Source organism: Alternaria viburni, assembly GCF_023758015.1.
Source record: "Alternaria viburni strain BMP 2772 chromosome Unknown scaffold_6, whole genome shotgun sequence".
NCBI lineage: Eukaryota > Fungi > Ascomycota > Dothideomycetes > Pleosporales > Pleosporaceae > Alternaria > Alternaria viburni.
In genome coordinates, this window is record NW_026055775.1 from 438786 (window position 1) to 459242 (window position 20457).

General features: G+C 52.3%; 9 protein-coding genes across 9 annotated transcripts; 5 read left to right on the forward strand and 4 right to left on the reverse strand.

Annotated features, from left to right (window-relative positions):
- Positions 1 to 156: 156 nt before the first annotated feature.
- J4E79_003590 (uncharacterized protein) lies at positions 157 to 1502 on the forward strand (the record flags this gene model as incomplete). The annotated part of the gene is made up of 4 exons (XM_049352483.1): positions 157 to 266; positions 318 to 451; positions 509 to 918; positions 975 to 1502. 4 exons carry the CDS (start codon positions 157 to 159, stop codon positions 1500 to 1502), a joined length of 1182 nt encoding a protein of 393 aa, XP_049212862.1.
- A 1555-nt stretch (positions 1503 to 3057) lies between these two features.
- J4E79_003591 (uncharacterized protein) lies at positions 3058 to 4344 on the reverse strand (the record flags this gene model as incomplete). The annotated part of the gene is made up of 3 exons (XM_049352484.1): positions 3058 to 3851; positions 3907 to 4203; positions 4254 to 4344. 3 exons carry the CDS (start codon positions 4342 to 4344, stop codon positions 3058 to 3060), a joined length of 1182 nt encoding a protein of 393 aa, XP_049212863.1.
- A 1345-nt stretch (positions 4345 to 5689) lies between these two features.
- J4E79_003592 (uncharacterized protein) lies at positions 5690 to 7342 on the forward strand (the record flags this gene model as incomplete). The annotated part of the gene is made up of 1 exon (XM_049352485.1): positions 5690 to 7342. One exon carries the CDS (start codon positions 5690 to 5692, stop codon positions 7340 to 7342), a length of 1653 nt encoding a protein of 550 aa, XP_049212864.1.
- Positions 7343 to 7847: 505 nt separating this feature from the next.
- J4E79_003593 (uncharacterized protein) lies at positions 7848 to 9897 on the forward strand (the record flags this gene model as incomplete). Its single annotated transcript, XM_049352486.1, has 4 exons — positions 7848 to 8130; positions 8190 to 8909; positions 8964 to 9556; positions 9607 to 9897. 4 exons carry the CDS (start codon positions 7848 to 7850, stop codon positions 9895 to 9897), a joined length of 1887 nt encoding a protein of 628 aa, XP_049212865.1.
- A 1129-nt stretch (positions 9898 to 11026) lies between these two features.
- On the reverse strand, positions 11027 to 12886 carry J4E79_003594 (uncharacterized protein; the record flags this gene model as incomplete). Its single annotated transcript, XM_049352487.1, has 3 exons — positions 11027 to 11958; positions 12014 to 12627; positions 12684 to 12886. The coding sequence occupies 3 exons, from the start codon at positions 12884 to 12886 to the stop codon at positions 11027 to 11029; spliced, it is 1749 nt and encodes a 582-aa protein (XP_049212866.1).
- A 734-nt stretch (positions 12887 to 13620) lies between these two features.
- On the reverse strand, positions 13621 to 15021 carry J4E79_003595 (uncharacterized protein; the record flags this gene model as incomplete). Its single annotated transcript, XM_049352488.1, has 1 exon — positions 13621 to 15021. One exon carries the CDS (start codon positions 15019 to 15021, stop codon positions 13621 to 13623), a length of 1401 nt encoding a protein of 466 aa, XP_049212867.1.
- A 313-nt stretch (positions 15022 to 15334) lies between these two features.
- Positions 15335 to 16373, reverse strand: J4E79_003596 (uncharacterized protein; the record flags this gene model as incomplete). Its single annotated transcript, XM_049352489.1, has 2 exons — positions 15335 to 15878; positions 15928 to 16373. The coding sequence occupies 2 exons, from the start codon at positions 16371 to 16373 to the stop codon at positions 15335 to 15337; spliced, it is 990 nt and encodes a 329-aa protein (XP_049212868.1).
- A 406-nt stretch (positions 16374 to 16779) lies between these two features.
- Positions 16780 to 18027, forward strand: J4E79_003597 (uncharacterized protein; the record flags this gene model as incomplete). The annotated part of the gene is made up of 3 exons (XM_049352490.1): positions 16780 to 16955; positions 17007 to 17228; positions 17280 to 18027. 3 exons carry the CDS (start codon positions 16780 to 16782, stop codon positions 18025 to 18027), a joined length of 1146 nt encoding a protein of 381 aa, XP_049212869.1.
- A 462-nt stretch (positions 18028 to 18489) lies between these two features.
- J4E79_003598 (uncharacterized protein) lies at positions 18490 to 20199 on the forward strand (the record flags this gene model as incomplete). The annotated part of the gene is made up of 1 exon (XM_049352491.1): positions 18490 to 20199. The coding sequence occupies one exon, from the start codon at positions 18490 to 18492 to the stop codon at positions 20197 to 20199; it is 1710 nt and encodes a 569-aa protein (XP_049212870.1).
- Between the last annotated feature and the right edge of the window lie 258 nt (positions 20200 to 20457).

A 20457-nucleotide genomic window follows, 5' to 3' on the forward strand; every position in this document is an offset into this window, starting at 1 on the left:
GATGTTAGCACCTGCTGCATTGAGCAAAGCCCCGCACTATCTGCGTAGGGCGTGCCGGCGGTTATCATAGGTATACAACATCTTAGCAAAAGTCCTAAAACCTTCAATACTGTATCTGTTGCTCCTATCACTCCAGCGTAATTTGAGATTGGCATCATGACGTTCGACATTTCAAAAGCTCGGGAGCGCTTCCCCGCACTTCAGCAAGATCAGGTCTTCCTTGACAACGCCGGCGGCAGTCAGGCATTGGGTGATGCGATTGACTCGTAGGTGGATTTCCAGATCGTGGGTATACATAAGGACTGATATGGATACAGAATAGTGCAATACCTCTCCAAGACCAATGTTCAGCTTGGCGCTTCATACCACACCGGCACGCAGTCGAGCACGAAGTACGAGGAGGGCTACCAAGCAGCCGCAAAGTACATGCATGCTGGCCGCGATGAAATCGGTAACGAGACCATCAGTTTCATTCACACCTGGGCATCCTGTTGCTGACGATGAACAGTTCTCGGTGCTTCAACTACACAACTCTTCATGAACCTCGGCTCATCCTTGCAATTTCCTGCGGGCTCAGAAATCATCCTCTCAAAGATGGAGCACGAGACTAATGCGAAGCCCTGGCTTTTCATGGCTGAGCGTCTTGGGTTGACTGTGAAGTGGTGGGCGTCTCCAAAGGAGGATGGACTCAAACTCACAGCCGAGAACCTCAAGCCGCTGTTGAGCGAAAAAGTGAAGTTCGTAGCATGCACGCACGTGAGCAACATTCTGGGGACGATTCATGATGTGAAGTCTATTGCAGAGGCGGTGCATTCGGTTGGCGCGCTGTTCTGCGTGGATGGAGTTAGCTACGCGCCGCATCGTGCGATTGATGTGAAGGATTTTGGAGTCGATTTCTACGCATTCAGTTGGTACAAGGTTCGTCCGGCATTTACTCTACTTCCTTGTCAGCGGGTACTGACAAAATGACACAGGTCTACGGCCCACATGTCGCCGCTCTCTACGCAAGCAACTCAGCCCAACAGCACATGAAACCATTGGCCCACTTCTTCAACCCCACGAAGACCCTCGAAGACAAGATCGGATTCGCAGGCTCAAACTACGAGTGCGTACAGTCCATTCCGACCATCACGGCTTACCTCACCGACGCTTTCCCCGCCATCACTGAGCATGAGGGAAAGCTTCAAGCTATCCTTCTCGACTTCCTGAACTCACGTCCAGATGTCACGATTCTGGGATCTACTTCGAGCGACAGCAAGGAAAGAGTACCAACTATTTCGTTCACGGTTAAGGGCATGAGCAGCAAGGCGATCGTGGCTGAGGCGGAGAAGATTAGTAACTACGGGTTCAGGTGGGGGCATTTCTACTCAAAGAGGCTTTGTGACGAGTTGCTGAAACTGGAGCCGGAGGGTGTGACGAGAGTCAGTATGGTACATTATAACACTGAGGAGGAGATCAAGGGATTGGTTGAGGTATTGAAGAAGGTTCTTCCGAAGGTTTAGAGGAAGACGTGGCGCTGACACGGAGGTCTTTGGTAGGGAATTGTGCATTAATATCTCTTGTAGTAGTCAAAATCTGACTGGAATATTGGGCTACGCCCCTACCGAATTGCCACCAAAAGGTACCACAATAAAGGGAAGTAATCCAGAAAGATCCGATTGCCAGTAGAAAGCCTTCCAGGCTCCTTCTTCCAGAAACTGCTCATCAGCTTCCCAGTAGTTGAGTGTCGCCTTTGAGCACATCAACTTTCCACATCCCAGGGCACAGGAGTTTTCCATAGACACAAGGTGTGTTGAGCACATTCCGCATATATGTAATGCAATCTGCCGGTACCGAGACCTGAAGCATTTCATCAATAAGAGATGGACACTCGGCTGAAACTGCGTTCAATGTTCTAGCAAGAGAAAACCAGTCACCGACGGGGTGGCGTAGAACGAGATTGCTGTCGTGCAACATGATGTGCATATTGAACGTTCCTTGACGCAAAGTGGGGATCGCCCGCTTGAAGAACTCGAACGTGGCAGCCTTGTTGTCGCGATGTTCCGTAGCGCCTTCCCAGTCATTGACGAACACTCCGTCGATCCACTGATGGAGACTAAGTAGTGTCGATGGATGCATTTCGTTAGATGTGCTATACTGCTCATTATCCTCCTTCTTAGCTCTCCGGAACCGGTATGCAAGGTCACCCATCAAATCTGCGATCCGATATAGGTACTGTGATAAACCGGCTCGGCTGCTGTTCGCAGGAACCTTGACGATTAATGATGGGCTTCTCTTCAAACGACCGCGCTCTATGATGGGGTAGGCTTCTTCGCGAACTAGTCGACTGACTCTCAGTATGCCTACAGAAGGCTTCGCGTGATATATTTGGAAGTGAGACCCGACAAGTGATCGAGCTACTGACATGGCCACCAGCTGATCATAGACGCAAAGACGTATATCGGCGGGCAATCGCATGAACGCAAAGGTATTGGATCCAGTATAGCTGGTGACTGAAGCCTTCATTTGGTCGTGCGCAGCGTGCGACGGCTCGTCGGTATCGTCGAGTGGGGGTGAAGTTATCTGGCCTGTCTTTCTTTTCTTCGATTGGCGCGTAGAGGAGCAGTAGCGGGCATCGCCAGTCTCATTGCAAACCTTCCAATAGTTAGCAATGCAACCACTCAGTTCACATTTCTGGAACATACCATCTTGAGGAGATTTTCGCCCGTAACAGAAGGCTGATCTGCATCGGTACCTGGAGCAGCAGGATCCTTTGGCAAGCCTGTCTCGATGAGAGGCATGTTTGGTGCTTTGGTAGTCATTGCGATATTGGTGGGTCGGTCGTGGTGTAGTATCGGTGGTGAGGAAGGGCGGACGTGCGAGTCTGAGAACTAACGCCACTGGAAACTTCCCTAGGTAGTCACTTCCACGTTTACCTATACCCCCGCAGTAGCGCACAGACTCAACTAAATAAGCTCGAGCGTTGCAGACATCAATGCATGCATAGCAAAAGCACACTGCGAAAAGACCAATCATCTTGCTAATTATAAACTGCCGCCGTCTCTACGCTTTCAGGTTTCACCAAACAGCCGTCTCAAACCTTGCGACAAGATCGAACGTCTTGCGATCTGCCCAAGGTGATACCTGCGTGGCAAAGAATAGCGCGATTCCCCTCTCACGATTGACACTCCACTGTAGATTCGGAAGTCCTGACCAGCACAACGTACCCTTTGGCTTGAAGTAGTTCTCTCGATCCACATCTTCCATCAACAACAGGCTACCCAGTCCGAAGTTCGGCTTGACGCCTTCCATACTGGCATCCAGCGTACAAGTATAAGCAAGCTCAGCGTTATCGACGAGTGCCTTGGCCGCGAGACTGTCTTCGGCAAACTGCGGGCTGAACATGGCGTCGACCATGGTTTTGGAGAGGATGGTAGGCGAGGGTTTGAGGAGATCGGAAAGCACGTGCGTGTAGTCGTACACATTGGCGTACAAGCCCGCTCCACCACCTTCTCCAACGGGGTCGCCAGACCAAAAGGGTGTTGGGCCATCTGTGAGACTGCCGTCGTCTTGCCGAGTGCTCGTGCGCATCAGCTTTTCTTCCACTGCGGGCTTGCGATTGAGATGCCAGGTAAATGAAGTTATACCGAGAGGCTTTGCAATGTTGGTTTCGACATATTCTTCGAAGCTCATGTTGGTCAAACGTGTGATGAGCAAACTGGTCCAATCGAAACCACCGCTGTATTCCCAGCCTTCTCCAGCTTCGAAGGTCCGTGGATAGGCATACTTCTCAGCCACGTTGCCATCGGTTATCAGCGCGGGCAGTTCGCCACGTGAGGCTCGCCACGCATAAAGACTTGGAGAAGCCCAGTCTACAAGTTGGCGAAATTAGTCTATGCTTTCTGATGTCCATCTAGAAACACTTACCGTACGTCGTGCCACTGGAATGCGTGATAAGTTGACGCAGGGTGATGGACTTCGTGGCTGGATGCACTTTGATCTCGGAGCCGTCTATCTGAACGATGGGTTGGGAAGCCAGTTCTGGTAGGTACTGATCGACTGGTTCATCTAGCGTGACTAAACCGTGTTGAACGCACTGCAGGGCAGCAATAGCGGTGATGAGCTTTGTGCAGGATGCAATGAAGAAGGTTCGATCGAAGTCCATAGGCTCCGCATCTTCAATGACGCCATTGTAACCTGCGGTCTTCTTGTAGATGAATTTGCCTGCAGCGCGTGTGAGATACATATATTTGGAGATAGTATGGGGAAAGTACCATCCTTATCGACGACAGCCATCACCGCTCCGGGCACAATGTCGGAGCCTTTGGCAGTCGCCTTCTCGAGGTATTGCTCAAATTCGTCCATTGAAAAGGAGTAGAAGCAAACAATCTTGATCGAGTGGCCGCTTCAGTAGTCTTCGAGGAGTTCGAGTTGTTCTGTGGGCGTTTCGTCCTGGTAAGATGACGACAACTATTTATGCAGTTGCTATTAGGCCACCATCCTTCGCTGACTAGCATTCATACCGCATTCCAAGCCACAAGACAAGGTAGCCGTGATTTGTAATGAGCGTTAGCAAACCTTCATGTAGTTGAAGGGTGGGGGCGAAGACTTATGTCCGACCGCCGTGCAGCGAAAAAGCATCGAAGCCATTGGTCTCGTGAAGCCAGCCAACTTTGCCTGTAGTGTCCGTTCTCGTATCATATCGAGTCTACTGTGGCGACCACAGGCAAGAGGGGTTCGCCGCCAGGCAATGTGTGAAAAACGAACCGATTTAGTCCCCTCATCAGTCGTCTGCCTCCTCTTCCAGAGAGTCCTGTCTGCTCTTGGCATGCGCCATGTGCATCCCGTATCTGCACCCCATGTTTGTACAAATTGCCAAATCGGGGAAGCAGTCTAAGGGTATGTGCAGACAAGCAATGTCGCTCTTTTCTCACACCGATCATGTCCTTCTGTGTGACGATAAGTGAAGTACAGGGCGAAGATGACATACAAACGGGCTAAGACGATCGGAGAAAAGTTGTGCCGACTCTGGGAAAAGGTCACACCCTGTTTGGAAAGCTGTCATTCTACGAACAACAAAACTTTTGACGTCATCCTGAGAGGTCGCATTGTTGGAAGCACACCAGCCGGACTGGATTGGAGCAGGTAGACGTCTGCGCTATGTTCTTCGCCGCAGCGAGGCTGGTGCAGGGTCTAAAGGAACGTGTCTGGAAGCTCGGACGAAACACGGTTGACGCTCGGGCCCTCTTGCTTTGACATCTACCCCTGCGTCCTCTATCTCACGCTCGATGTCATCTCCCCTCGCATCTCATCTTATGTATACGACATTCTCGCAGCTCTTCATGCTCGGTAAAACTCACAACACCACGCATAGCCACCGGCAATGACGACGTCGATCACTCAGCCTGTGTCCAGTCGGAAGAACTCAAGCCGAGCTGCACCAATGGGGAAGAGCGTTGCGAAGCCGGTCCGACGACCCCAAACTTGGTGCGGTGATTACCCCGGGTTTCCAATGTAAATACGGCGTCTTGAGCGATAGCGCATTTCCTGAGAGGGCTATGTGGGGTAATTGATGAACATGTTACAATAGACAAGGTTCTCTAGAGATGACATGCGCCACTCGAAATAGCGCAATGCCCATTGCTGGTATAAATCCTCCGGGGCATCGTCACTCGATTTACAAGCACATTCATTGCATACGCCAGCCATCATGCGCTTCTCTTCAGCTATTGCGCTCGTCAGCTTATTGTCTCGGTCGGCCGTGGGAAGCCCACTCGCCAGCAACGAGCTTACCAGTCGGGCTACAACGTTCAACAATCCAGTCTTGTGGCAAGACTATCCCGACCTCGACGTCTTCCGGATAGGCGATGTTTTCTACTACTCCTCCTCGACTTTCGCCTTTTCGCCAGGAGCTCCGGTCCTAAAGTCTTACGACCTCGTTAATTGGACACCAGTAACTCATAGCGTACCGAGACTTAACTTCGGCTCGATATACGACCTTGATAACACAGCAGGCCATGCTTACGTCAAGGGCATCTGGGCCAGCTCACTGAGATACCGCGAATCGTCCGACAAGTTCATCTGGATTGGCTGTGTTCAATCCACCGGCAAGTCGTACATCTGGACTGCCGACGGGACCAATGCAGCCGCCAACAATGGCGAAGTATCGAGCTGGAACTGGACTGCTGCGGGCTCATTCCCCAAATGCTATTACGATAACGGAATTTTCATTGACGATGATGACACCATGTACATCGTCTACGACAAGTACCAGCTCAAGGTGGCCCAATTGAACGCCGACGGCACAGCGGAAGTCAGGAGTCAACAAGTCTATGAAGATCCAAATGGCCTATACCTCGAAGGTTCACGCATGTACAAGATCAACGGCACATACTACATCTTTGCTACCAAGCCGGCCGATGACGAGTGGGTGTTGAAGTCAAAGAGTCCCTGGGGCCCATATGAGGCGCGCATCCTCGTCGACAGCATTGCAGGACCTTTGCCCAACGCAGGCAACAGCCACCAAGGCGGCGTAGTCGATACGAAAGATGGGAAGTGGTATTATGTTGCGTTTATGGACTCATACCCTGGCGGACGCATTCCTGTCGCTGCGCCTTTGAAGTGGACGGCGGATGGATGGCCGGAAGTTGAGAAAGTGAATGGTGAATGGGGCAAGACATACCCTATGCCAGTCACAACCACTAAGACCGTCCCCCCACCCACCGGCTTGGACAAATTTACTGGAACAGCTTTGAGCGCGGAATGGGAATTCAACCACAACCCTGATACCAGCAAGTGGAGCCTAGTAGGCGGGGCTGGTGGCATCAAGTTACAGACTGCTTCTGTTACGAACGACCTCTACGCGGCGCGCAATACGCTGACACACCGTATCCTTGGCCCGAAGTCATCGGGGACTTTCAAGATCGACATCAGCAAAATGGCCAGTGGCGACCGTGCTGGCGCTGTACTTTTCCGTGACACCGGAGCATACATTGGTATACATAAGGAAGGCTCTGTGGCAAAGTTGGTAATGGTCAACGGCCTGGAATTGAATGCAGACCGAACGACGAAGTCCACCGGTACTGTTGCTGCCACGGGACCTAGTCTTGCTGCCGGCACAACTGATTTGTGGTTCCGTGTTCAGTCGGATATCACACCAGCTTTCTCTAACACTAATGCGGTACGGCAAACAACCTTCTGGTACAGCACTGACGGCACCAAATTCGTGCAGCTCGGTCCTGCGTACAACATGGCGAATACATGGCAGTTCTTTACAGGATACCGATTCGGTGTGTTCAACTTTGCCACAAGCAAGCTGGGTGGGGAGGTCATGGTTAAGAACTTCGAGTTGAAGTTGGTGTAAATGCGATGTTTACTGTTACGATAAGGTGACGTTATCAATATTACAACCAGCCTACTTCACAAGATTCCACAAACAACACCACTGTCGCATCGCCTGCATTCTCAGAATCAATCGGTGAAGTAACGGACCGGAGATAAGAAGATATGACACAGCTCCTGATATCGTCACCGCAACATCCGCTGCTGTATCTCCACATACCACGGCACGTGCAAACAGCGTTTGTACGTCTACAACCAAACAGCACTCGGTACTCACAGTTACCCCAATATATTGACGCGTCACATTCATAGATCTCCAGAGTTATTCCCATGCTACCCGTGACTCCACACTATCACAGTAGCACGCAATCACGCAATGACAGACAGTCGGCCCTGCCTGCATATAAGCTCTGGCATCATCACTCTCCATCACCTAGGTCGAGGACACTCGCCATTTATAACTCATACCGGTGACTCATAGAGACTGCATCACTTTCTACACTCTTTCATATATCTCCAAGGTCAAGATGGGCAACACTTACCACCATCATAGCGAAGAAAAGAAGCCTTTGAAGTGGTTTGCTTCGCCTTTGGTCGAAGACCATGTCAAAGACGACGGCGAGAAGGAACATCAAAGCCCAGCCATAACCCGAGAGAATACACAGTCGGTCCTCGATAGCGAGTTTCACGATCCTAATGCCGAAGCTGGTCTTCAGCTCGAGGTCGAGGTGTGCACGCAAGAGCTGCGTGACATGCCATCTTTCAAGCGCCATGCCGAAGCCACGAATCAAGAGTTGTTCTTCGATCTCTGTAAGCATTCTGATCTTTCTACATTTTGAAGGTTTCTTGCTAACGACGCTGTCTTTCAGTTTTCGTCGCCAACTTAACCACGTTCACTTCGTTGAAGGAAATCAACGACAGTGCCTCCCTGCGCGCCTACGTCGGGTTCTTTGCCTTGCTCTGGCTCACCTGGTACTCGAACTCGCTCTATGACGTTCGCTTCACTGCCGATTGCATCTTCGAGCGAATTGCCAAAGCCCTCCACTTCGGTGTCATGGTCGGGTTCGCTGTCGTCGGTCCTGCCTGGGAGCCTGGAAAACCTACGAGCTCACTCCAGAAGTACCAGGTGCTTTCATTCATCCTTATGGTGTCTCGTCTAGTACTCGCGGCCCAGTATAGCGTCACTTTGTTCTTCGTACGCAAACACAGAAAGACTGTCCTGCCGCTATCGCTCGTTATCGGCTCGACGCTCATCGCGGCACTGATGTACGGAAGCATTACTGGTGCTCTACCCAAGGAGACGTGCAACTTGGAGTTAGGTGTCTGCAAGCAGTTCACGACTAAGGTACATTACGCATGGTACATTATCAGCGCTGCGGAAATCGTTATCACTGTTGGCATCTCGTGCTACTGGCGCGTCATCTCATTCAAGGGTACCCACATCGTGCAGCGCATGTCGCTACTTACCTTGATCATCCTGGGAGAGGGCATCATCGTTGTCTGCAAGGCAATATCGAAGATCGTCAAGAATGGATCTCAGTTCGATACTCAGCTGACTGGCCAGATCGTATCTTCGGTGTTGATAATCTGTAAGCTACCAACCATCGACCCGGCTTCTCGAGCATCTTGCTAATACCTTCCAGATCTTCTCTACATGCTATACTTCGATCGCATGCACGAAGAACACTTCGGTACGATCAAGCAGCAAGTCTGGGCTTCACTCCACTTCTTCCTCCACATCATGCTCGTCCTCGTCCTCCAGGGCGTCTCTTACCTCATCATGTGGGTTGTGGCCCTCATTCGAATGGACCGTGTCGATGAGAAGTTCCGCGAAATTGAAGGACTCAGCTTGACTGGTGCCTATGCCAACGGCACCCTCTTCGCCGACGCGCTCCGTCGCAAGATCGACGTCTACCTGTGGAACACGATCCCAAAAGGCGTCGATGCGAGTAAAGCACTCGAGACCTGGAACAGCACTCTGACCGTCCTGGCGCAGAGTTTCGATAATCACCTGACGGACGAGCAGAACTTGACAGCTGTGGACATGATCACCAAAAGCTTGAACACCGCAGAGAGTATGGCCATCCAGACTTTGTTCGACAGCTTATCCATCTCGGTACCAAAGACGGCACCGAAGACAGTAGAAGAGCCTAAGAGAAAGTTCTTCGACAAGGCCGCGCTGCTTCAGAAATACGAAACGCGCTTCGAGCTTGTATTCGACTACGTCTTTCTATCCGTAAGTTAAGCCCCGCTCCTTCTCTATTACTCTTTACTGACATGCACTAGGCTGGACTTGCACTTACCTTCATGGCTATCATTGCCTTCGTCTCCCTGCCACCCGTAAAGCGCCATCTACGTCAATACGTGCGCCTTCTCACCATCGTTCTCATCGGCTTCGCTGTCTGTCTCATATGTCTCATCAATACGAGCAAGCCGAGCCAGAAGCATTACATGGAGAGCAACTGGATGTTGCCAACTATTTGTTTGCTCTTCTTCTTTTGCGTTTTGGTTAGCCATCTGAGGCCTCCAGCTCGGTGGAGAGGAATTGGAGGACACCACAAGTGGCACGGGGCTTAGTGGGTCTTCCAGATGCCTTATGATACACAAGATATCTGGAAAGACTGGGGGGGAAGGAGATGTAATATGAATTGAGCTTGCAGAACTGAATTGCGGACGTTACTTTGGTCTTTACAAAGACTTGGTCTAGATCTACATTCAACGAAGGTTTTGCAATTGCATGGGGCTACCTACAGCGGCTGCGGAAATACACATTATGCTTTTGAGATCTTGATCTCCAACCAGTACTGTAACACGAAGAAATTGTCAACTCCATCGGGTCGAGCGTTCATTCACGCATCCGCACGGCTATTAATCCTGCCTTTCCTCCCTTACCAAGGCCGATCCTACAGTCTTTTCGTTGACCCCATCATTTGGGTCTCGGATCCCCAGAATTTCGGATGTCTTGCGCACAAGCGCAACAAGCTCTCGTCCTCGACATGTGTAGAAGCGCCATCGCAGCCTCCTCCATCTTGCGCCTTTCGATGATCCTCTCGATACCGTCATCGATCAAGTCAATTTGATGCAGTACTTCTTGACCAACCGCGTCCTTGTTCTAATGTAGTATTAGCCATGTCGCTCTAAGCCATGTAGCGCAGATAAGCTGACCATGAGTTCGCGTCTCAAGCCAAATAGTGGTTCCGGGACAGTTGTTGACACGCCATTTTGAACGGCTTGTAGTCGTGCTTTTCGCGCTCCCAGTACTTCGAGCCAGCCTGTTCTTTTCCTGATCTCGATCTCGCGACTAAGGCGCTGGGCCTCGGATATTGGCGGGGTTGGTGGTGACTGGATCCTACGGGTGCGCTTGGGTACTGCAAGATAAACTGGGGTTGTTGAGGGAGTGGAAGATTTTGTGTCGGACTTGGCGTAGTAGTAGGGCAGTACTCGGTACTGGTATGCGGATGAAAGATCATTTTCGTGCAACATCGTGGTGGCGAGAGTCAATTCTCGCATGCAACCCGGGATCAGAGTGCCAGTAACAGCCTTACGATCGTTGTGGACGCAGAGATTAGAATTTTATTTACATACAGGAAGGTGGTAGAGTCGCGACTTTCGTTTGCAGGCAGAGGAGCCCCTCCACGTAAGCCTTCCCTCTCACTGTAACTTCTCTCTCACCTGCAGCAACCTTGCACTATATCCATTCTGCCGCCTAGAATACCCGTCCCTTCGTCTGTTGCATCTTCGCCACATTGAAATTCTTGATCAAGAAAACCCATACCAAACAAAGTCCCATGATCGCTGTACCCGCGATCAGCATCCTTTTCTGTGCAATACCATATGCTTCCTCGATCGCTACCCTCGTCGCGCTACCCTTCGCATAGCTCAATTGCTCATCTAAGCTACCGTAAATTAGATCAAAGTTCTCCATAGCCTCAGCTGGCAGTAGATTCATTAGTGCCTGCGGGAAGGAGTTTGTCCAGATCGCGCCGGAGATGGTGGATCCTACCGCGCCGCCTAGCCACCCGAAGATGTTGAGAAGTGCGAGAACAGAGGCGACGTGTTGGTGATCTGCGGCGGCCATGACGGCGATCTGCTCGCAGAGAATGATGATGGAACCACCGATCGCGATGAAGACTTGGCACATGACTAGGTAGCCTACGCTGGTATTTGGGTGACGGAAGTAGATCATGAGACCTTGACCGAGGATATAGATCGGTACGGCGATGAAAAGAAGCCAGCGGAAGTAGCCGGTCTTACTGATGACAAGACCGACTGACAAGAGTAGTACACCGGAGAGGACGTCGAATGTTGAAGCGACGTACCCTGCTTCTGCGATTGTGAGGTTGGTGACGACCTGCAAGAATGAGGTGAAGTAGGAGTTCCAGGCGTAGTATGAGATCTGGTATGTAAAAGAGAGAAGACAAGCACCAAGAACCGAGCGGCTGGTCAAGAGGTCGAAAGGTAAGAAAGGTTTTCCCGCTGTGAAGCGCTCGTGGAGGCCGAACGCGATCAGTAGCACGAAGCCAATGACTAACATCGCGATGATGTACCCCGTAGACCATCCGTTGGGTGCTGAGTCGGCGAGAGTAAATGGGAGGAGAAAGATGACGAGACCGGCGGCCAGCAGGAAGGCTCCCGGAACTATAGAGCTGTTAGCCTGCCTTCATCAAAATTCTCCAGAGTAGAAGACACTGACCATCAAATTCGCGGATATGGAAGACGACGCTCTGCAAAAGGCTCCTGCCACTCGCCTCCCTTGCAAGGACGCCGTTTCTTCTCGCCTTCCGCAGGTTGAGCTTCAATAGCAAGAACAGTGGTGCAGCGACAAAGGGCAGAATGATTGCGAAAGTACCGAAACCCCAACGCCAGTTGATGTTGTTGTAGAAGCCCTCAGCCGCCTTTGGACCAGCAAACGCTGTGATAATGTATGGCGAAGACGTGAATGCGAAAGCCAAACCTCGGTGTTTCAGACTACTCGAATCCGCTGTGATGACGTCCACACAGTAAGTCATACCACCGAATCCAATAGTGTAGAAGACCTGCGCAGCACAGTACGTCGCTAGATTTGTAGATGCAGCCATTATGATCAAACCGAGGGTAGCGAAGCACACCATTGTAGCGAAACCTTCGGCACGACCCCAGAGATCGAGCAGCTTGGCGGTTGGGATGTATACGGCTGCAGCCATGGAGTTCGAGACGATGGTAATGACGGTGATGAGGGAATGTTCTTCGAATCCGGATGTTACGTAAGGTGTGAGGTTCGAGGTAATGGATGACTGGAACGCATTCGTGAGGTACAAGAGCCACATGCTTGGGGTTCTGTCAGTCTCATCGTCGATATATGGTTGGAAGTTCTAGCGACGTACCATAAGAATGCGCATGCTAGAGATGTCTTGGTCCACGCCAAAGTAACAGCCTCGACTTCCCTGACACCCTCCTGCGCAGAGACAGAAGGCATGTTAGCTTCCTCAACCTTGCGAATCGCATCTTCTTCGTCAACATCGACAACATCAATGCTCTTTTGCCTCGTAGGCTCGGTGCCAGGCTGAACAGCAGCAATAGAATCCATGGTAGGCGTTTCTCAGCGATTTGATAATCTGTCTGCAGGAATCGAACGCAACGCAGTCTTCCAATCGCGCAGGGCATGGAAGATCAAATACACTGGTGCGACTCTGGATCCTGCACGGCAGCAACAGCTAAGCGTGATACTCGTGTGGGCCGACATACCCAAGCCAAAGCTTCTTGCGCAGGACGCCTTGAACTAGAGTTTGTCCCGGAGCTTGACCACGACGTCGCGACAGCAAGACTAGACGGCGAACACGAGATGTTGGGTAAGGGCTTAGCCATGACGGGTACGCAGTCAAGGGGTACTAGCCCTTCGAAGCATGGTGTTGATGGGATAATCTTATCAGATGGGTCCTTTCGGCGGGTCCAGAGACGGCTTGAACCCCATCTTCGGCTCTTTTCCGGTGGTACGAGCTTTACACCCGCAAATGATCTGTTGAAGTCGACATTGCGGCTGACGGTCTCAAAAGGAAGTCGTGTTGTGGCTGGCGAAAATTTGCGCGTGGTTCGATGTTTGGGTGGAGAACATCCAATATGAGTTTGCTTGATCTTATCTTATCTTGATCTAGATCAGCTGCTAGGCGCGTGCGCGTCGCGTCCGACCTCGGCGCGCCTCATCACAGCTACTCACCCTTGCACTTCATTCAATCTCATCGTCTTCATCATGGTGTTACGTGTGATACATTGGTTCTACATGAAGATGCCCTTACGAACTTATGAGCCACAATATTTTAGCAGCTAGTGAGTGGGCAAGACGGCTCTAATAATCGCAATGCCCTCCTCTTCCGCATCTGACCAGACTTGCGCGGCTTCGACCCAATCCCGCTGTCTCAATGCAACTGCGCGCAGTGCAGCATGATGCCCCTCACGTTTACGAACTGTCAGGGCATCCACCCAAACCAGAGTGCGGTAATCAGGGTCTACAACTTCGATCGTCTCTAGGCCCAAGGGAAGCGAGTCGACCGAATCAACCCTATGACTCATTTGTACGCTGCACAGCGCTTCATTCGGGATGCGTAGCCGCTTCAGTTTGTCAAACTTATGATTGCGCAGCGAAGTTGCAATGGACCGAGCCCGTGTCGATACGCTCTCATCCGTAAAGGGTACCTCGACATCAATAAACAACTCTTCAAGCGTTGGCGCTGCGTGTTTCAGAGCTTCGATGATGTTATCCCAACCTAGGTCGTCTCTATCCTCAAAGTCAAGGTGAGAGTGCCGTTCAGGGTAAGAGAGAAATACTGATATCTTCTGAAGCGCTGGCAAACCCTGCAAAAGATCGTGGAGGTATTCGCTTCTGATGCACCTCCTGCCATCGAGCATTTGAATGGTCATCTCAAGATGTATAGAAGTGATGCTGGTAGAAATGACAGCGGGTACCGGGGCTGCGATGGGGTTCGCTCCCAAGTAAGTATCCCATTTTAGTTCCAATGACGTTAGATTCGACCCTCGAAAGAAGTCAAAGTCTGTGATCTCTTCACAACTCATGTGCTGCAAACCAGCGAGACCGCTAATGGCGTTGTTGCGGGCTTGACTCCTTTGAGCACCGAACCAGTCCTGGACCGTTATTTCGGTGATCCTTGGTGGTACCTTACCATGCTCATCCGGGCCAAATGGTTCTTGGTAGGTTTGCATGTCGAGCGTTTTCAGGTTGGGGAGCAGACCCAGGATAAGGCCACCGAGTGATGGCTCGAAATAACATGCAGGCATCGTTTGTCCGTCGATCTTTCCGTCGATGGAGATCTCTTTCTCACCCTCAACTTGAGTGCAAAGCTTATAACCGAATCCTACTCGGCGCTCTATCTCATCTTTGAGGTCCTCCAGCCCGTGCACGCATGGTTGATCTTGACATTCTGACTGTTCGTTGTGCAGTCGCTTCGTGACTGGAATGACGAGATGATGCACGAAGTTCGCGAGTTTCGGGTTCTTGATTAACGTACGCAAGAATTGCATGACAGCACCATGATGGTCGAATCCAATGGGAAGGATAGGCGCATGGTAAAGAACCTCCTCGGCGACGGATCGGCATTTCTTTGCAACACGTGCGAAACCTGCTAGAGTAGTCTGGTCAGCTTTATCGGAGGTAACTCTGTGGAGTACGTTGAGTATCAGCTCATCCGGCAGGTCATCCAACTTAGCCATTTTGATGTAGTGCACTGCCTGCGACAGGCTCGAGTGTGGTAAAGCGTGAGATTATGATCAGTTCGACTGGGATTTCGTTAGACGTGTGTATGTAGTAGACATCTTGGTCGCCGTCTCTGTACACGGTCCATGCTTTGTTAGTCAACGTTGTGAACTTCTGCATTAATCTGGCGCTGACAGAAGGGGGCCACTGTGTTGGATTAGCCGATGTGATGACGTTGACTCCTATGGAAGAGATTAAAACAATGTTACGCCAGACATGAGGACATCTAAAGCTGAATCAATACGGCCGCTTAGATTGACAAAGTCTACTCTACTTGAAGTCCTTCTCGCCCAACGAATCCTCCATCTTCTGTATCCTTTCCCAAGTTTCACTCCACTTTTCCCATTCGCCATCAGGAAGCTTACCCTTCAGGGGCAGCCTTCCGCCCTCCATTGTGCCAAAACCGGTGACCCTCTTGACTGCTTCTTTGATGCCTACAATCCCATACTTGCCGATGAACTCCTCCGCAGTACTAACGGTGTATTGCAGCTCCTTCATCTTCTTGAGGTTCTCATCGGTGATCGGCCTTGTCTCCGCCAGCTTCATCAACGAGCAAACGGTCTTGGGGTATATGGCTGCGAGACCATCGATGACACCTGCGGCATCGAAGATGACGATGGGACCGAGTTGTTGGCCGAGGCCAGAGTAGACGCGGAATTTGTTGTGGTCGATCTTGGGGTCTAGGGAGACTTGGTTGTGCCATGAGACGACGGCGTGCGACATCTTACAACCGACGATGTTGGGGTGTTGGGCGAGGATGCGGTAGGTTTCGGGGGTGACCATGACGCCGTTGGTTACACCGGGGTAGTTGTAGCTGTCGCCTCGTTAGTACGATACAACAACTTCACGTGGTTGGAACTCACATGAGTACGGGCAATGGGCTCTTGTCCGCGACGACGGTATACCATTCTCTGATGCCTTCCTGGCTCGCCGCGGCTCCGAAGTAGCCCGGCGCAAGGACAAGTCCCCATTGCGCGCCCGCTTTCTTGAAGTCTTCCAGCCACTCAAGCGTCTCATCCACGCTGTTGATCAATGTACCAGCCATGATTGGGTAGTCCTTGAAGCCTGCCTCTTCTAGCCCCTTCCGTACACCAGAGACAAGGTCGATGCGCTCCTGTCGCGACATGTGAATCGCTTCGCCCGTGGAGCCGAGCAGGACGAGACCGCGCACGCCATTTTTGGCAAGGAATACAGAGTGCTCGACTTGAGTCTGCACGTCGACAGCGGGTTGCAGCGATTTGGATTCGGATTGGGGTTTGAAGAAGGTCGGGACGGGGACGAAGACGCCGGTTGGTGGTGATGATGTCATCCTTGTGGCTCGTGCGTAGAATCGCGTTCTTGTCGCTTGGTGATGTGTTTCTTCTTTTTACTGGAGTCAAATGTCAAGCAGCAGCTATTACGCGCAGCGAGTACCGCGAGTTTTATTGCAAGTCTTGATCAGCCGTTCCTCGGGTTGCTTTACTCCAGCTGCCGAAGCTATGCGCCCCGCGGTGGAGCCCTTCTGGCCCTTTTGACCCCGCGCCGCCGTTCGGCTTACCGCGAAGGGGACATGGCGGCGGCATTGTGCTGATTGGCCAATCTAGGAGTTATGTAGACCCAGATGGCAATGCCATGTTCCAAGTGAAGAACATGCTTGAGAACCTAACAGTAACTTGGCATCGACAACTCCGAACGTTAACAGAGATAGTAGAGTACAAAAACGAAGAGCGTAAGCCATGGGCAAAATAGCAACGATCGAGTACTTTCGCGTTCCACCGCGTTGGCTGTTCGTCAAGATCACCGATGCAGATGGAAATTATGGTTGGGGTGAAGCATCACTAGAAGGCCATACACAAGCAGTCGAAGGATGCTTAGACGCTTGGGCTGAGCGTTACGTCGGCTTCGAAGCAGAGTGAGACAATCCCAAGTATATGGAGCCGCATCAATACTGACGACATAACAGTGACATCGAGCACGTATGGCAAATGTGCTGGCGCACCAGCTTCTACCGTGGCGGACCAGTCTTCATGAGCGCACTAGCTGGCATCGACATTGCACTCTGGGACCTCAAGGCTCGGAAACTCAATGTGCCAATCTACCAACTCCTCGGAGGCAAAGTACGCGACAAGCTCAAAGTGTATGCATGGATAGGTGGAGACCGACCAAATGATGTCAAAGAGCAAGCGTAAGTATCTCGAAGGAATGAGACTACAGCGCTGCTAACCCACTCATACAGTCTCGCCCGCAAAGCCCAAGGTTTCCACGCCGTAAAGATGAACGCAACCGAAGACATCGGCTGGCTCGACTCCCCATCAATCCTCCAATCCGCCGTCGACCGTCTCAAAACAGTCAAAGACCTCGGAATGGACGCCGGCATGGATTTCCACGGGCGCATCCACAAGCCCATGGCCAAGCAACTCGCGCGGGCCCTAGAACCACACCACCCGCTTTTCATAGAAGAGCCCCTTCTTTCCGAACACATCACGGGTATCACATCGCTTCACAACCAGACATCCATACCCATAGCCCTGGGCGAGCGTCTCCATTCCCGCTGGGACGTCCGCCCCTTCCTCGAAGCCGGCTGCGTCGACATCCTCCAACCAGATATCTCGCACATAGGCGGTATATCAGAAATGCGCCGTATAGCCTCCGCCGCAGAGACCTATGACGTAGCCATCGCGCCGCACTGCCCATTAGGTCCCATCGCCCTCGCTGCGTGTGTTCAGGTAGATTGCACGCTACCCAACTTCGCGATCCAAGAGATGAGTTTGGGTATACATTATAACGCTGGTAGTCAGGATCTCACGTCTTATACGAAGAATCCTGAGGTGTGGGATGTGAAGGACGGGTATATCGAGTTGATGAAGGGACCAGGGTTGGGTATTGAAGTTGATGAGGAGATGGTTAGACGCGAGAGTAGTGATGCGAAGGCTTGGGTTAGTCCAGGGTTTATTGGGCCTGGGGGTGAGGTCAGAGAGTGGTAGGGTGTTGAGGTCGACATCGCACTGGCAGTATGTGAATAGAGGCATCATGGGTTGGCCTGGGGGTTTGCAGCATACTTTTGCTTGGTGGACAGAGACGTCATGGGTGGGCCTGGAGATATACGCATACGCCTGTATGAAGCTTGTAAAGCCCGCTGACGACGTGAGTACCTCCTGGCTATCCTATGCGTCTCCTGCCCGCTCAATAATCCGAGGTGAAGGCGAACACGATAGGTAAAGTTTCCACCTTCACTTCTCCACTTTTTTCCTATTGTCGTCTCCAGCAGTCACCTCGACTATTCAATCCATCTCACAATAGAAGGATAGGTATTGTACCATTTCTCCTAGCTTTGCAGCTCCTAGATGCCCAATATATAAAGAGCGATTTCCCCCGTCCCCTCTCTTCTTTCTCCAGCCCACACATTTCCAACACACACATACATACCATCACATATCTTTGCCAAAATGGCATTCCTCTTCTTCCTCGCCGTCTTTACTCTCCTGGGGTGGCTCGCTTGCGAGCATGATGACTTCTGGGCTTCTCCCCCTTCCTCTTCTTCTTCTTCGGTCCCTGCGGCTGGTCCGCATACCGCCCCATCTTCGCCTTCCTCTTCGCTGCCGCGCCGAGAGCGTAGAGCTCTTGCGCGTGCTCGGTCTCGGTCTCCTCCTCCGGTCCCTGAGTGGGCTCGCCCTGGCTCCCTCCTGTCGCCGCCCCGACAGCAGCAGCAACAGCAGCAATACTTGCCCGCTGAGGGCAAATACGACACGTTCCTGGACGTGAGGTCCACCGAGGCCTCTGGCCAGATAGAAAGAGTTTGGGATCCGGTGTGTGGGTGGCGCTGGCGTGCGGTTCGTGGTGAGAGATTGGCTGCAAGTTTGGTTCCCCTTCCGAATTCGCCTCCCCCCTCGCCTTTCGTCGCTGCGGTTCCTCCTCCGGTCGTAGTTCTTCCTGCTCCTGTTCCCGCTCCGGTTCCTGTGGTTGTTTCGGCACCACCCGCCCCCATTGTCGCGCCGCCGCCGCCTCAGCGCACAGTCGCTGAAATCCTGGCCGGCATCCCGTCGAAGCCCGAAGGGCTCATACACATCTTTCCGCTCCCGGCTCCAGCACCAGCACCACAGCTACAGCCTCTGTTTGGTGGGCTGTCGCTGGCGACACCTGCTAATCATGCTTCGGGCTCCCTGGGACTGGTGCTACCCGGCTTCACATCCTCGGTTTCGGCTCCTCTTCCTCCTCCTCGACACCCCTCTCCCCCAGCGGAGGCTGAACATAAGCCTCCGGCTGACGACAATTCCGGATTTGTCGCGCTGCCACCTTCCCTCTCTCTTCCAGCTGGGGCTGACCATAAGCCCCAGGCTGATGACATTCCTGGACCTGTCGCGCCCGCTCCTCTCCCCTCCTCTTCTTTTGCCTTCGGGCCTGGATTCGGTGCTGCTGCTCCGTCCTTCGGTGCTGGTTTCGGTGCTGGTTTCGGTGCTGGTTTTGCCGCGCCTGCGCCCTCTCCTTCCTTCGGTGGCGCCTTTGGTGCCGGTTTGGCCTTCGCGCCAACCTCGTCTTTCTCCTCTGGTCCCGCCTCCCGCCCCTCCTCGCGCCGTCGCGGTGCTGGCCGTGGCGGTAACGTCATCTACCAACTCCGCGAGGTCGCTGCCCCGGGCATCAAGGATGACGCCGACGACAACACCTCCAAGCAGGAGAAGCCTACCGACGCCGGGCTCAACAGCATCCCGCTGGTCATGGCAGCCGAATTCTGGTTTGTGAGCTCGACCGGTCTGGAAAAGATCGCCGACTACATCTCCGGTTCTTCCCTCGCCTCTTTCGAGACGAATCTTCGTCTCAAAGAGAACGGACTTCGCGCGTTTGCTAACCTCCTGCGTTGGCAATGCAGATCTGGTCAGTCGCTGCCCCCTGGTGGGACAGTGGCTCTTCATCAACTCAACTCCGTGCTGAAACGTGTTGATGGGTTGGTGACTGGGTTTGTCGCTGACAATGGGGGTCAGCAGCAGCAGTTCGTAGGGGGCGACTTCCACTTATGGGCGCGGGCGTGGCGCTACCTGGAGAAGTATGGCTGGCAGGAGAACAAGGTTCAACTGCAGCGAGAACTGGACGCGGCGGTGTTTGGGCAGTTGGAAGAGTTGGTGAGGAAGCACCAAGCCCATTGGGTGAGGTTTCTGAGATGAGGCGGTGGGGTGCAGCTTTGTTTGCGAGCGCCGTTTTGGTTTGCTCTTTTTTTGTATGCTCGTTGTCGGCTGGTCCGCGATGGGTACTGCACTTCACGATTAGTAGATAGTTGAGAATGGTACTTTTTCTGCCTTCTCATGTCATCTCCAAGCCATGCTTGCCTCTGTTGAAGTGATTCATTATACCTACCCTTGATATCCTCGACTACTCCTTTGACATCTCCCGGCCTCTAGGCCGCTGAAGCATAGTACGGCATC